Here is a 13,626-nt window from a genome sequence, read left to right on the forward strand (position 1 = left end):
GAAACAAACAACTCTTCCCCCTTCTCACTTTTGTGGCACATATTGTTTATTTCGCTGTCTTCGTTTTTATTAGGCAATGAGTATATTTTACACGTCTTTATATATATATATATACATATTAAAAAATAGATTAGAATGTGTTTTTTTTTTTTTTATAATTTAAAATTCTTATTGGTTGCCCTTGCCTTGGTCCCGAGGGAGGGCAACAGATCAATTGCCCCCATGTTGGGCAACCAGGGGTATATGGGTTCCACCTCTCCTGTTAAGTAAGCATCAGCCTTCAGGTAACAAACAATTATGTTGCCCGGATAGTAATAGTCCCCACAAACACAATCTATAAAATAAAATTATCTTTCTTTTGAAAGTAATTTATGTAATTAAAAAAAAAAAATTACTGAGAATAATAATAATAATAATAATAATTAGAGATTACACGTTAAGTTAGGAGTGAGTGAGTCAATCTGAGGAGAGAGGAAACAACGTAATTTAGTAGGATTAGACTACAACTTAAGGGGTCATTGAGTCCATTCCCACCGACCGTCACATATTTATGCGTCTCTCAATCTTACGACGCTCAATCAATCCCTACCAGAGAGAGTAGCTCCGCCGCCACTATGTCCTGTCTCTCATCTCTCCAGCCTTCGACCACCGCCCGCTCCTGCCTCCGCGCCACCGTTCACCGCTGCCACTCCCTTTCTCCCGCACCTCTGCCACCACCTCGCTTTCTTCTCCGCCTACCAAACCTTCGCCGCCTCACAATCCGCTCTCTCGATGCAGCGCAGCCGTACGACTACGAAGCTCGGATCTCCGATCGTTTCCACAAATCCACCAAGCTGAAGATCGCCATCGTCGGTTTCGGCAACTTCGGCCAATTCCTCGCCAAAACCCTAATCCGGCAGGGCCACACCGTCCTCGCACACTCCCGATCGGATTACTCCGGCGTCGCCGACACTCTCGGTGTCTCCTTCTTCTCCGATGCAGACGACCTGTGCGAGGAACACCCCGAGGTAATTCTTCTCTGCACCTCGATAATCTCCACCGAACGGGTCCTTCGCTCGTTGCCACTACAAAGATTGAAGCGAAGTACATTGTTTGTAGACGTGTTATCAGTGAAAGAATTTCCTAGGAATTTGTTTATGCAAATATTGCCTTCGGATTTTGATATTTTGTGTACTCATCCAATGTTTGGACCCGAGAGTGGAAAAGATGGCTGGAATGGGCTTCCATTTGTGTATGATAAGGTCAGAATTGGGTCTGAGCAATCTAGAGTTTCACGGTGTGAGAGATTTCTTGACGTTTTCGCAACTGAGGGTTGTCGAATGGTTGAAATGTCATGTGTAGAGCATGATCGATACGCAGCTGGGTCTCAATTTATAACACATACAATGGGGAGGGTTCTGGAGAAGTTGAAGTTAGAGACATCGCCGATTAACACGAAAGGATATGAGACTCTGTTGAATCTGGTAGAGAATACAGCCAGTGATAGCTTTGATTTGTATTATGGGTTGTTTATGTACAATAAGAATGCTCTGGAACAGTTGGAGCGGTTGGACTTAGCATTCGAGTCACTGAAGAAAGAGTTATTTGGGCACTTGCATGATGTTCTGAGGAAGCAATTGTTTGGGCAGGCAGAGGGACTGGTGGTTCCAGAGGAGAGACCAATTTTGTCAGAGCTGCCTTCAAATGGCATCGCACTGCCACCTCCTTCAGGGTCTGTAAATGCTCAAAGCAATTAGTGACTTGTTTACTGGTATGTGAGCTTGATACTCACTTTATTGTTTCTGAATTCATTAGATATATTCTTATGATTGATTTGTATGGTTTTTGGGTTGGACTAAGACTAGTTGAGTTCTTGTGAGTGTATTGGTAGTACTAACAGCGGCAACACCTGGATCATGGTTTCTTTTAGTTGTATGGTTGAAATAATATTAATATAAAGGTTCAGGACTAGTTTCGTCCCACAAGCATGTCATATTGATGGTTAATTTCACCAAACACTGACAATTTTTTTTTTTTTTTCTTTCTTTGTGTCATGTTTAGATTCACAACCAGGATCAAAAACTGCTTTCGAACGCATAACAAAGGCAAGATTATTCTAGCTGAAACATGTCGTAGTCTATGTTACTGTTTGGAGCATGAGAGCATAAAGCTCTTTTTAGTATCTTGTTGTGCATTCAAAATACTAATAAAGTAACAGTTCATTAACGTCTGTTGACATTCACCATTAAATTGACCCTTTAGTCATATGATGAATTACCTAAAGGTAGATTTCCTAGTATGGATATATACGTTTGCACCTAGATAAATGCCATGCCCTTGTCATGTTGCAAGCACTGCATCTTATCTGGCATATGGAAGAAGTGGAGCTTTGCCATGATGATGAGTATGCTTCCATCCTAAGACTCATGGGATATTGACACTTAGCATGAATACATCATGGTACATATATAAGGATTAGTCAATTTTAGGAAAAAAATACTGGAAGCATACAACTTGATTACATACCTTTTTTGTGAACCACAAATTATTGATAGATCCTCTTCTCTTTGCATGCTACCTGAAATGCTAAGTTACAATTGCTATGTCCTAGCACTAGAGATTTGGTCACTTGATTACACGTCCATCATTGACTTTCAGTATGTGAAACAATAAAAGGGTAGACAAGGAAGAACACCTAGAAGAGCAAAACCATAAACACAATATTGATGGACAGGACAGGATGACTTAGTTGAAGATTGCAAAATGAGGGAGGTAGTAGAAGAACAGGAATTTTAGATTATTAATCGAGAAGAGTCTAAGCATGAGGTAATGGGAAACTGTCATAGCAGTTAAGGAAGTTCCCCAGGATGCTTCAAAAGAAGCCTGTTAGGAAATTGAAGAATCCTGTGATGTTTTCCCTTGAGAAATTCCCAAACCGACCTTTCCCCAAAATCAAGGAAGTAGTAGAACAGGAATTTTAAATTATTCATCAAGAAGAGTCTAAGCATGATGTAATGGGAAACTGTTATAGCAGTTAAGGAAGTTCCCCAGGATGCTTCAAAAGAAGCCTGTTGGGAAATTGAAGAATCCCATGATGTTTTCCCTGAGAAATTCCCAAACCACATCTCCCTTCACCCATTCTTCAGCAACCTATAGATGTTGTCTTACAAATGATCCTTCCTACTTTACCTGACCATTGAATGAAACTCATTGAATGGGTTGAGTTAGGTAAAGCACTTAGCAAACTGCATTATTCTAATTCTCTCAATGAACCTTTTGTTGACTCATTCTATTCCTCTCAACAAGCTCAAGTTCGATTTCAATTACCTTTATACTATGCACACAAGTTTAAAATTGACATTATCATTAGCAGATTTATTTTACCAGAGATAGATAGATTCAAAGTTTTCTTGTTCATTGGGTGAATCCTGCAGATTTAGCTTACGCTTGGATTCCTATTGACTATTGAGCAATTGCCAATGTTTGAACCTGCCCTACTGGAGTTATACAAGAGTCAACAGGACCATGGAAGCAACAGTTCTTCTCCATCTAGAGCAAGTTGGTGTTGACAATCAATCCTCTATTACTTGCAGTGCGAGTCTACACAAAACAGAAGGGCAGGAAGTTTTTTTTTTTTGTGGTTTCAAACCAGGGGAGAATGAAGAGGAATATGGAATTTAAATTTTAATGTTTGATAGGATATTTAGTATTTTGAATTATCATAGTTCGTTCAGGTTTTAGAATTGTATTTGATTTAGGTTTTAGATTGTTATCTTTCAGTTAGGTTTTTATCTTTTATTTATTTTGTTGAGATGATTCAATAGTTAGGATAGGATTTCGCAATTATGTTTAAGTTATGATTGGATTGTAGTCTATAAATAAGGAGTATGATGTATTAAAAAAAAATTCTCTCCTTTGATTATTTGAATACAAGTGATATTGTCTCTCTCTTTGCTCTTTATTCTTATTTCTTCTGCTTTTCTTCCCTTACTTCCTTCTTTTTCTTTATTTTTTTGCTGTTGGGCATCATGCTTCTTTGCACATTAGATAGCATGACCAGCAGTTGGCCAATGTGTGACCCTGTTCATAAGTTGTCTGCCTGTATGCTGCCCTTAATGAGTTTTTTGTGCTTATGTTGTTCCTAGACTCTGTCATAACACTTCCTTATGTTAAGGATAGACAAATCAAAGTGGATCCCATGTGTAGTTATCAGAATCTTGATCTAGATTGTCACTATTGAATTATATGATCCATTTTCATGAAATTGATCTAGATCTTATACATAATTGTTTTTTAGAATTTTAGTAGGATAAAGTTTTCTGTGAGGGATGTCTCATGGAGAGAAAAAGTATTTCTGAGGACTCTAGTTTGGGTTGCCATTAAAATAAAATAAAATTCAGAAATGCATGATATGCAAGAATACTCATGTTGCATTGTATTCTTCAACTGCAAAATTAGAGAATACTGTATCATATACTACTTTCATTTGATCAATCACTAAATGGAATCAGTTTGGGTTCCATCTACATCCACCTACGCACAAGCAGGGAGAAGAACATCTTTTATGTGAACAAACACAATAGAGAAAGCAGCAACAGTTATGGGCTTTGATGAATTTACATATACAGGCTCCAATGGAGGTATATGCCCTGATGAATTTACGGTCAAAATGTTTTCATTAAGCAGCATAATCTGGCTGTGTAAATTGCCATCCTTCCCTGTCAAATGGTATTCCTCCCTTGCCATTTCTTTTGCCTTATTTCTTGAGATAGTTGAACAATCTTTCTTCTATGATTATGAGACTTGGTTTTGAAGACTACTTCAGTCTGAACAGTGGTGGAATTGTCTAGGTTGATCAATAGCAACGTAATTCCTTGCTGCTAGGGTGGACAAGAATCTGGATTAGATCGTAGCATAAAAATTTTAACTGCATGGGTAAGAGTCAAAGTTAAGATTTTAACTTACAGAATCCTTTGCACAATGAGCGTATGCACGTATCTTGTTTGTTCCAGAGAATCTTGTTGATAGAACGTTTCTTCCCATTAATCGGTGCCAAAGGAGAGCACTGCAAATATGAAGGAAGAAGAAGAAAGAGCAGTTAAGCAGGACTTGATGAAATTGAAAGAGAGGAAAGCATGTGAGGGTATAACCTGTAGTAGTCTGGATTTGGCACAAAAGTAGTAGTATCGAGTAGACCATAGTTCCCACCAATCAATGACTGTCTGCAGTATGTTTTTGTATCGTAGGCTGATGCCATACCAAGCTGATCCAAATACCTGTTTGGAGTATCCAATTTTAGATCACTCAATGAAAAAGAAGCCAAAGAAAACCAAGGATTTGATCACTGGAAACAGGCTCCCAGCACATGAGGTAAGGCTGTTAAACTGAGACGTAGTTACATTACCAGAAACTAGAGACAAAGGCATTGGTGACTAGGTTGCGGCCACTGTTGTAAGCCCCTCCTGCCTCACCTATCCATGCTGTTGCTGAAGTTCCAGAAGTCTTGAGTATGCTCTGGAGCCCGCTCAATGTATCAGCAACATGGTCAAGAAAAGATGCATTGAGAATCTTTTCCACAAGGTGTTCATCCGATCCTGTGAAAGAAATAAATTAGATCTTGCCATAAACCTGTACTGTAGAACTTAAGGAACTTCAAACCACTCTCAGTCTTCATTTTGTACTATTACAGTACCTGGGCCAAGACTATATATGTGATGAGTGACAATATCTAGGGATTTGGCTGTTTTATCTATGAATACTTTGTACCAGGTTGCTTCAAAATTTCCTCCAGGTGCCACAATCAGTGGCTTTGGATCTATACCATTGTAAATATGTTCCACTTTCTTATGCAGGGTGATCGTATCAGATGCATACTGATCTACTGCAACTCTTGTCCCTATTCCTCGCCCACTCAACTCATTTCCTGGAAGGCAATGCCATGTCAAACTAGTGCAGTGCAAATACAGAGCTCGCAAAGGTATCTCCAGTTTTCATTCTGCACAATGATAAAAAATGTAGTGACTGTGCCAGCTGAATTTGTTAGCCAAAACAGCAAATGACATTTTTACCCCTGCTGTTGAAAGGTGGTTGATACCCTACAGCAGGGGGAAAAATGTCATTTGACCATGTCAGCTGACACAGTTGATGCATTTACCATTATCCTTTCATCCTTACCAAGCTCCCATCCATGGATTCTGTAACCTTTTTTGGCTGTGTAACTTATTAAAGACTCGGCATTTGTGGAGTCCCAGGCTCCTACAGCAGAACCATTGGGCTGTATGGACCTTCCGGTGAGGGCATTTAGCCCGAAAACAACAAGAGCGCTGGATGCATGATAGCATTAGTTGTTCTGCTTGCCAAATCAATGAAGTTCAAGGTAAGAATCGAGCATGAAGGGAATCTATGTTACCCAGATTTTTTGAAGAAGGTATTGAGTTCATCCCATCTGGAGAGGGGCAGGCAACCCTCAGAGAAATTGAAGAGCTCTGAGCTGTTCTTTGAAAATGGGATGCAGGGCTTCTCATGATCTTCAGTTTCATAGATGACCTTGTCTTGCAAACTGCCTCCTAGTCTAATCTTCAGCGGTGAAAATTCTGCATCATTGTTAAAGGTAAGCAACTCTATGGCTGGCTACATTAGTGATTGCCATTATTGAACCTGAGGCATGTGAATGATTTCAAACCTTTTACAGCATTTAGCAATATGTTGTTATTGAGATCCTGCACGCACAGGAGAATGACCAAACAAATTTCAGAAAGCATTTCTTCTCTTTTATTTTTACTCATTATATCAGCATAACAGAGATGAAAATATTAATGTGTTGGTTATATAAGACAACAAATTTAAGAATGAGATTGTTAATCATAAAGTCGGAATGACTATTGTTGAAGATAAGATGTTTGACATAAGATTAATATGAGTTTGTTACATGAGAAAAGAAAATTAATAGAGTTCTACTAGGAGAGTGGATGGGATGGAAAAGTACCTAATAGAAAAGATAGGGGATAGGCTAAGAAAAATTGTGGAAGATATGCACAGTACGGTTTATAAGAAGGATGTTATAGATATCATATTTTTAATTAATAAATTGAAGTTTCAATAGATTAGGTAAAATCAAAGAAGGAAACCTTTTAATGGTAATTGCACAGAACACCTACTCTCAGCATCCCACAAGCCTTGAAGAATCAATTTCTTTCTTGCAAAGAATGGCCAGACAGGAAAATCCAGAAATATATAACTGGCATGCTTTTGCATGGAGATTAAGTTTACAAAGCATAAGTGTCTTAAAAAGTACACATGCATGTGTGTATCGTATTGACCTTAGAAATTATTTATAATTGAGATGAGCATTATACAAGAAAATATAAAATGAAAAACGAAATTATCCTTATTAAAAGATTTAGAACGGTGCTTATTAAAGATAAAATGGCTTATTAATAGTTTGGACATGTTAGAAATCTAAAGAAAACTTGATTGGGGACAATATAACCATGAATAGAGATACAGACCCTACCAAGTTGGATAAATGCTTATGATGATGGTCAAGTTCATAGAGGGGTAACTGCAAAGATGATAATGAAAGATGAAACACCAGAAGAAACACAAACATAAACTACAAAGAGGGTAACTGCTGATCAATTGCTAGCAACCAACAAATAAAAGTCACAAATTTTGCCAGATATGTGTTGATATATAACTTACACACACATATATATATATATATATACATACATACCAGATTGAGCAAAGAAGCATGGTCCCAGCTACAGAAAGTGTAATCACACTTGTCAGGAGGCCACCAATCCAAAGTGGCACAGATGAAATCAGTGTCTGTTCTTGCGTTGGCACTCCTCCCATCTATCAGAACAGACCCTCCAGCTACTGGTGCATCCCTTCCATGAGCCACGAAGCTCAAAGCAAAGAAAAACACCCGAAAACAAAACCCTGGGACATGAACCAGAGACCCCATCTGGGAAAGTTGAAACCTCAATTTCAGAAAATGTATGGAGGAGAATATAATTAAGCTGCTTGCGAGAGCAAAGTGGTTGAGTCACTGTATTACCTAATATCCTTGATAAGATTATTATCAGCCCATTTTAACTTAATATATCCGTAAAGTAATATCTCTCGACAGTTTCTGGACGAAACTTCTGTCCAGCTTCTCATAGTCAATTGTAGATTGTCTTGGCCTAATAGCAGCTAAATCTTTCTACCATAAAGATAAGAGAAGAATAAAAAATGTGCGGCATCTTGCAATAATTGCAGGGTTTCTATTCTATTCCTTTCTAGCTAATGCTGTTGATTCTCTATTGTTGCTGTTTCTTTCTTTCCTGTTTCTGATTCTTTTTTCTTCCTGTTGTTTGTATCTTCCCATTTTAGATAAAAAAAAAAAAAGAAGACCTTATTAGCTAATATGATTTAAGAAAGAAATTATTTAACAACTCAAACATGTAATCTTTTGATTACAAAAAAGACAAATCTTACTAATGCTATTAACACTTGTACTCAAATTTGAGATAAGAGATGCATATAACATATATGGTCTATCAATATAATTATAATAATAAATTAATAACTGTATGATGGATACTAGTAAACTTTCCTTTAATATAGTACTAGAGAGATTACAAACTAGATGACCGTGAAAAATTGGATGCATATATAAATTAGGCAATGCTTTGTCAATGTTAACATCAAATGTGTATGCAATCCTTTTTTCTTTTTCCAAGACTATTTATTCTTAATTAACACAAAGTGGTTTTATTAATGTGTGTATCTTACACTTGTCCAAATATATATATTTTTATCGAGTAATTTTAGGAATCACTATCAATGACATGACATGTGGCGCTTTATTATTAGAGGAGGTTCAGAGATTATGTGTCATTGTCTCAGAAATTATATATCATTGTCTTTTTTATTTCATCTAATAAGAATATAACACATGACTATAATACTCTTATCAGTCATGATTCTTAATATTTTTTATTTTTATCATCAATACTTTACACTTATTTGGTTTATTTGTTGAAATTTGCTATTTGATTATGTTACCATTCAATATGAAGGGGTCCGGCAAGCACCAAACTCCTTTTTATTTTCTTATGCAAATTTATTCTTATCATACAAAAATATTGTTTTCACATCTCAAAAAAAAAAAAAAAAATGCAAATAAGTAACATCACTGTTTCTACGTACTAAGGTTGGCCTTTGATAAACAAACATTTAGTTAATTTTTTTTTAATTTTTTTTATTTAACGTACCATCACGAACGTCCCCGCTGTTCGGCTCCACAATTTCAGTAGGAGAGATAAATTAAGGAATCTAGCAGGCATATTTTAATCCCTAGCACAACCGCAAATGTAAGGACGACAAGTATTTTTTATTTTTTAAGATCATTATTTGTCTATTAAACTATTTTTTAGCCATGGCTCGAACACGAAATTTGAGAAAAAAAAAAAAAACTTTTTGTAGGTAGAAAATGCTGCATTTCTCCATTCTGCAAGCCGAAATCATGAACACGTGAATTCCAGCTTCAGTCATGAAAAGACAGTGGAAGAGACAAATTGGGGCTTCTGAAAATTAGGGTTAGTTGAATTGATCACATCAAAATCTTATTTGTTTCTTTACGCTTGTCCTTACCCAACTAACGAATATGCCAACAGAAAGCATCAATATAACAAACCCTAGTTTTGCCTTTTCTTTCCTGGACTTAAGCTGGCCCAATGTCAGTTTGGCCCAAATTCAATATTGGGCTCAACAAGTTATGAGAGCCTACCCGAAAGTTGGCCTCGCACGCTGAGTGGCCAAGCCTTGGAACTGTCAAAAGTATCAGACCCAGAGATTAATTAATAATAATAAATACAAAAGAGCTCCCGTTGATTGTTTTTATAAGCAAATATTTTGTTAAGATTGAAAAATAGAATATAACCCAAAAACTATCAAATGTGATGACACGATACCAACTATCAAATGCACGCAATTACCTAAACCCGAAATTATCAAGTGTGTTACTAACAATAATAATCACAAATTTTGTTTTTACTAAGCCATTATTTCTTATTCCTGTTTAATTGTTTTTTTTTTTTTTCTCTTTTGTTACCATTTTTTTTTCTTTTTATCTAATTGTCTTAAAGGTGCTATATATTATTTTTTTTGATTAGTAAGATTATATAATTATGATCTAATAGAGAAATAACTGAGATTTGAGAGACTCTATATATCTCGAGATTATGAGCTCTGTTATTTACTATCATTAAACTACAACTCTAGTAGTCATAGGTATTAGTACCAGCCGTTTTCTCTTAAATAAAATTCATTGTATCAAATATAAAAATTTGAAGAAAAAAAAGGCTTGGACATATTGTTGTATACCAAATGGTGTTTTAAAAGATCTGTAGTGTCTTTCGTGCTTGGATAAAAAATTTTCTTCTTCTTCTTTTGTACTTGTGTCTATATATATAGGTTTATGAAAGTTGTGAAAGAAATGGCCTCACGCGCATATTTTATCTTAAGCTGCCCTTATCTCAGAGGATGAGATTTGAACCAGTCTTCATCCTTAGAGAAATAATTGGTCTTCAGCTAACCAATTTTTCTTTTATTTCTTTCCCTTTTCTTTATTTTCTATCTGTTTGAATAAGTCTTCCTCGATCACCTACCGATTTTCTCTCTACGTTAGCATTGCTCGCCTATAAAAGCAGCTTCTTGCTTCGCTTGTGAAACACACGAAAATGATTTGCCATTTCAATCATTCCTCTTAATTATCGCTATTTTGTTGGGTTTATTTTTGATTTCTTGCTGCTCTTTTTGTCTCCAAAACTTGTGAGTGCACATGAGTTTTGGAAGAGGTTGTTGTCTCTTAAAGGATAACCACCTTAACCTTTTTACTATTTATTGAGGGGTGAAAATTAATTATTCTTAAAGTTGATGACGTTTACTGTCACGCTTCAAATTTCGTACATCTATATCCACCCTTGCTGGTCTATTATTTCCCTTTTCTTAATTTGTTTTCTATCTGTTTGAATCAGTCTTCCCCACCTACAGATTTCCTCTCAACGTTAGCGTTGCTCGCCTATAAAACCAACTTCTTGCTTCGCTTGTGAAACACACATAAACAATTAGCCATTTCAATCATTCCTCATGTTGCTATTTTGCTGGGTTATCTCTAGTTTCTTGTTGCTCATTTTATCCCCCAAACTTGTGAGTGCACACAAAATTTTGGAAGAGCTTGTTGTATCCCGAGGGATAACCACCTTAGCCTTAGCACCATTTATTGAGGGGGTGAAAATTAACCTTATACTTGGTGACAGTTTTACTGTCAGGGCTCAAGCTTTGTGCATTTACTATCCACATCTATCCAACACATACTAAGTTATAGAGAGAGAGAGAGAGAGAGAGAGAGAGAGAGAGAGCATTAAAGAAACGAAAGAATAAATTCAGTAACCTAACAACCAAAAAAACAACAAATTCCTGATGCACTAATTAATGCTGGCAGCTGGATGGAAACTGAAGCACAAAAGAAAAGACAACTGATTGGTAACTTCAATATGAATGGGCCAAATTAAAGTACCACTGTAAAATGATATTTGGAAGCTCAACTCAAACAATATGGATCCATATATCTCCACATATGCATGATGCATCCATATGGGACACAGAATTAGCAGAAGCATGCAGAAGCCTGTTTTCTGGGCAAAATTATTCCAATTAAATCCAATTCTGTTTCATTAATTGTTTGAACGATCAGTTTCTAAACTTATATCAGAAACCAAACGTCATTGTTTCTTGTCCAAATCACACACACATACATATATGCACAATTAGGCTGTCTTGAATTCAGTTGTTATGTTAACTTGCTTTAACCTTTTCTGTAAGCAAATCAAACAGTATATATATAGTGCATGAAAATAAAATATCAAGATATACATATACATATCTTGCCTTAACCTTTTCTAAACATGGCATTTTCACACTTATACACATCATCTTTTATAAAGCCACACATGATCAAGCCCTCTGCAAATGAGGAAAGCCATGATGTCTGGCTAGCTAGAGCCCTCGTCTATCTTTTGTGTCACGAGTTATAGAGATCACTCCTTGATCATCAGTATAAAAAATTTCATAAGATTGAAGGACTTCTTAAAATATCTAGAGAAGTTGAATCATATAAAACTTTATTATCAGGATGTCCTTGATTATGTAGGATAGAGATTTCATGCATTGCGTTTGACAGTTAGAAGTGTTAGATTTTCTCTTTTATATGAATTGACATCCTATTCCTCTCATATAAGTTTAAGCTTTTACACAAAATGACATGCTATAAGAGCAAGTAAAGATTTGAAGTTTAAACATCACTATATCAATCCAACTTTTTCAATAATTCTATGTTTTACAGATAATTATGCATAAAATATGGTGACAAATGAGGTGACAGATTAATTTAAAAAATAATAATATAGAAGATAAATTTATTCACTTCGTTAGAGATTTAATTTTTGATATTAATTATTGTTTAACAGTTGACTGTTTCCTTGGCACATGTGGGAGACGAGTGTATTATGGGTTGCGACGAGGTGGAGTGGAAAAAGATGAGGTGAGTGGGAAAAGCCCTTGGGCAGGTTGTTAGCCATTTGGTTTTGTAGGGCATGGTGTGTCCACGAGCATGAGTGGTCTATGTTTTAGTTAGTGCATTAAATTCAATGTGCTGTCTAGACACGATTATTCACCATACCATTCCCCCAGACTCTGCAGAACTGAGCATTGTAGCATGTTTGGCAACCTCTAGTTATCTACGATTCTTCTACTTCTTTGTTTTGAACTGCTTACTAACTGGGTGTTGGCAACACAAATGTCAACTTTCATGCCAAATAGTGGTTTAATTCATGAGTATGATGTTGGCACTTTATAAGTTATTATTTGGAGAGTAATTGGTGTCTTTATCACAAATGTTGCCATTATCATGAATGTATGTTATAATGCTTAGGGATATTTATGCATTGATGGTTTCAAGTTTTGTTTTGTCTCCTTTTCAAGTATTTTTTAGGTGACTAACCGGGTGTTGGTATCATAAATGTTAGCATTCACGTTAAAAGTCCTTAAGTGCTTGGGGAGCTTTGACATGTAACCTTTTGAAAACTTCATTTGGCATCTGTATATTGTTTTCATACTTTGTTTCTTTTTTTGATTACTCGGGGTATGGCTTAATTTTAAGCTATAAATGCTTTGTGTTTTTGTTTGAATGAAATTTTTATTTACACAAAAAAAAGAAAGAAAAGTTGATTACTTTCTCTTTTGTACAGATGAAAATGGAACATTGCATGAAAGTAAAAGATGAAAGCATTTTATTTTGGAAATGGTGCCATGATTGTTTTTTGCGAATGAAAAGGATTAATTGGTTTGGCAAACATGGTAGTTTTATGGTTTTTATGTTGGGTGTCCATATGTATATCTCTCCTGATAAACTCTCTCCCTCTCTTTATTAATTTCTTTATTTATTTTCTTCCAAAGACTTCCTTACAGAAGAGGAAGGTCATGATCTCTAGAGCTACATCTCATCCAACTCTACCCATTTTCTTTTTCGTCTCCTTTTCTTTTTTTCTGAATAAAAAGTATTAATTAATTTTTTCTCATTCATAATCACACTTTTAT

At 35.9% G+C, this 13,626-nt stretch overlaps 1 protein-coding gene and 1 pseudogene across 4 annotated transcripts; one reads left to right on the forward strand and one right to left on the reverse strand.

The window, feature by feature from the left end:
* The first annotated feature begins 436 nt into the window (after positions 1-436).
* LOC127794348 (arogenate dehydrogenase 2, chloroplastic-like) lies at positions 437-6,395 on the forward strand. Of its 4 annotated transcripts, XR_008021645.1 has the most exons (3): positions 441-1,750; positions 5,832-5,956; positions 6,231-6,395. XR_008021645.1 is itself a non-coding variant. In XM_052325373.1 (2 exons), exon 1 carries the CDS (start codon positions 615-617, stop codon positions 1,734-1,736), a length of 1,122 nt encoding a protein of 373 aa, XP_052181333.1. In that variant the 5' UTR covers positions 437-614; the 3' UTR covers positions 1,737-1,750; positions 2,041-3,401. The 4 variants fall into 4 exon arrangements, 3 of the variants coding, with proteins under 3 accessions (XP_052181333.1, XP_052181332.1, XP_052181331.1); XM_052325373.1 differs by lacking the exons at positions 5,832-5,956; positions 6,231-6,395 and adding an exon at positions 2,041-3,401 and having other exon boundaries at positions 437-1,750; XM_052325372.1 differs by lacking the exon at positions 6,231-6,395 and having other exon boundaries at positions 5,832-6,175.
* LOC127794347 (heparanase-like protein 3) lies at positions 4,434-8,035 on the reverse strand (annotated as a pseudogene).
* Between the last annotated feature and the right edge of the window lie 5,591 nt (positions 8,036-13,626).

Source organism: Diospyros lotus, chromosome 2, assembly GCF_014633365.1.
Source record: "Diospyros lotus cultivar Yz01 chromosome 2, ASM1463336v1, whole genome shotgun sequence".
NCBI classification, from domain to species: domain Eukaryota; kingdom Viridiplantae; phylum Streptophyta; class Magnoliopsida; order Ericales; family Ebenaceae; genus Diospyros; species Diospyros lotus.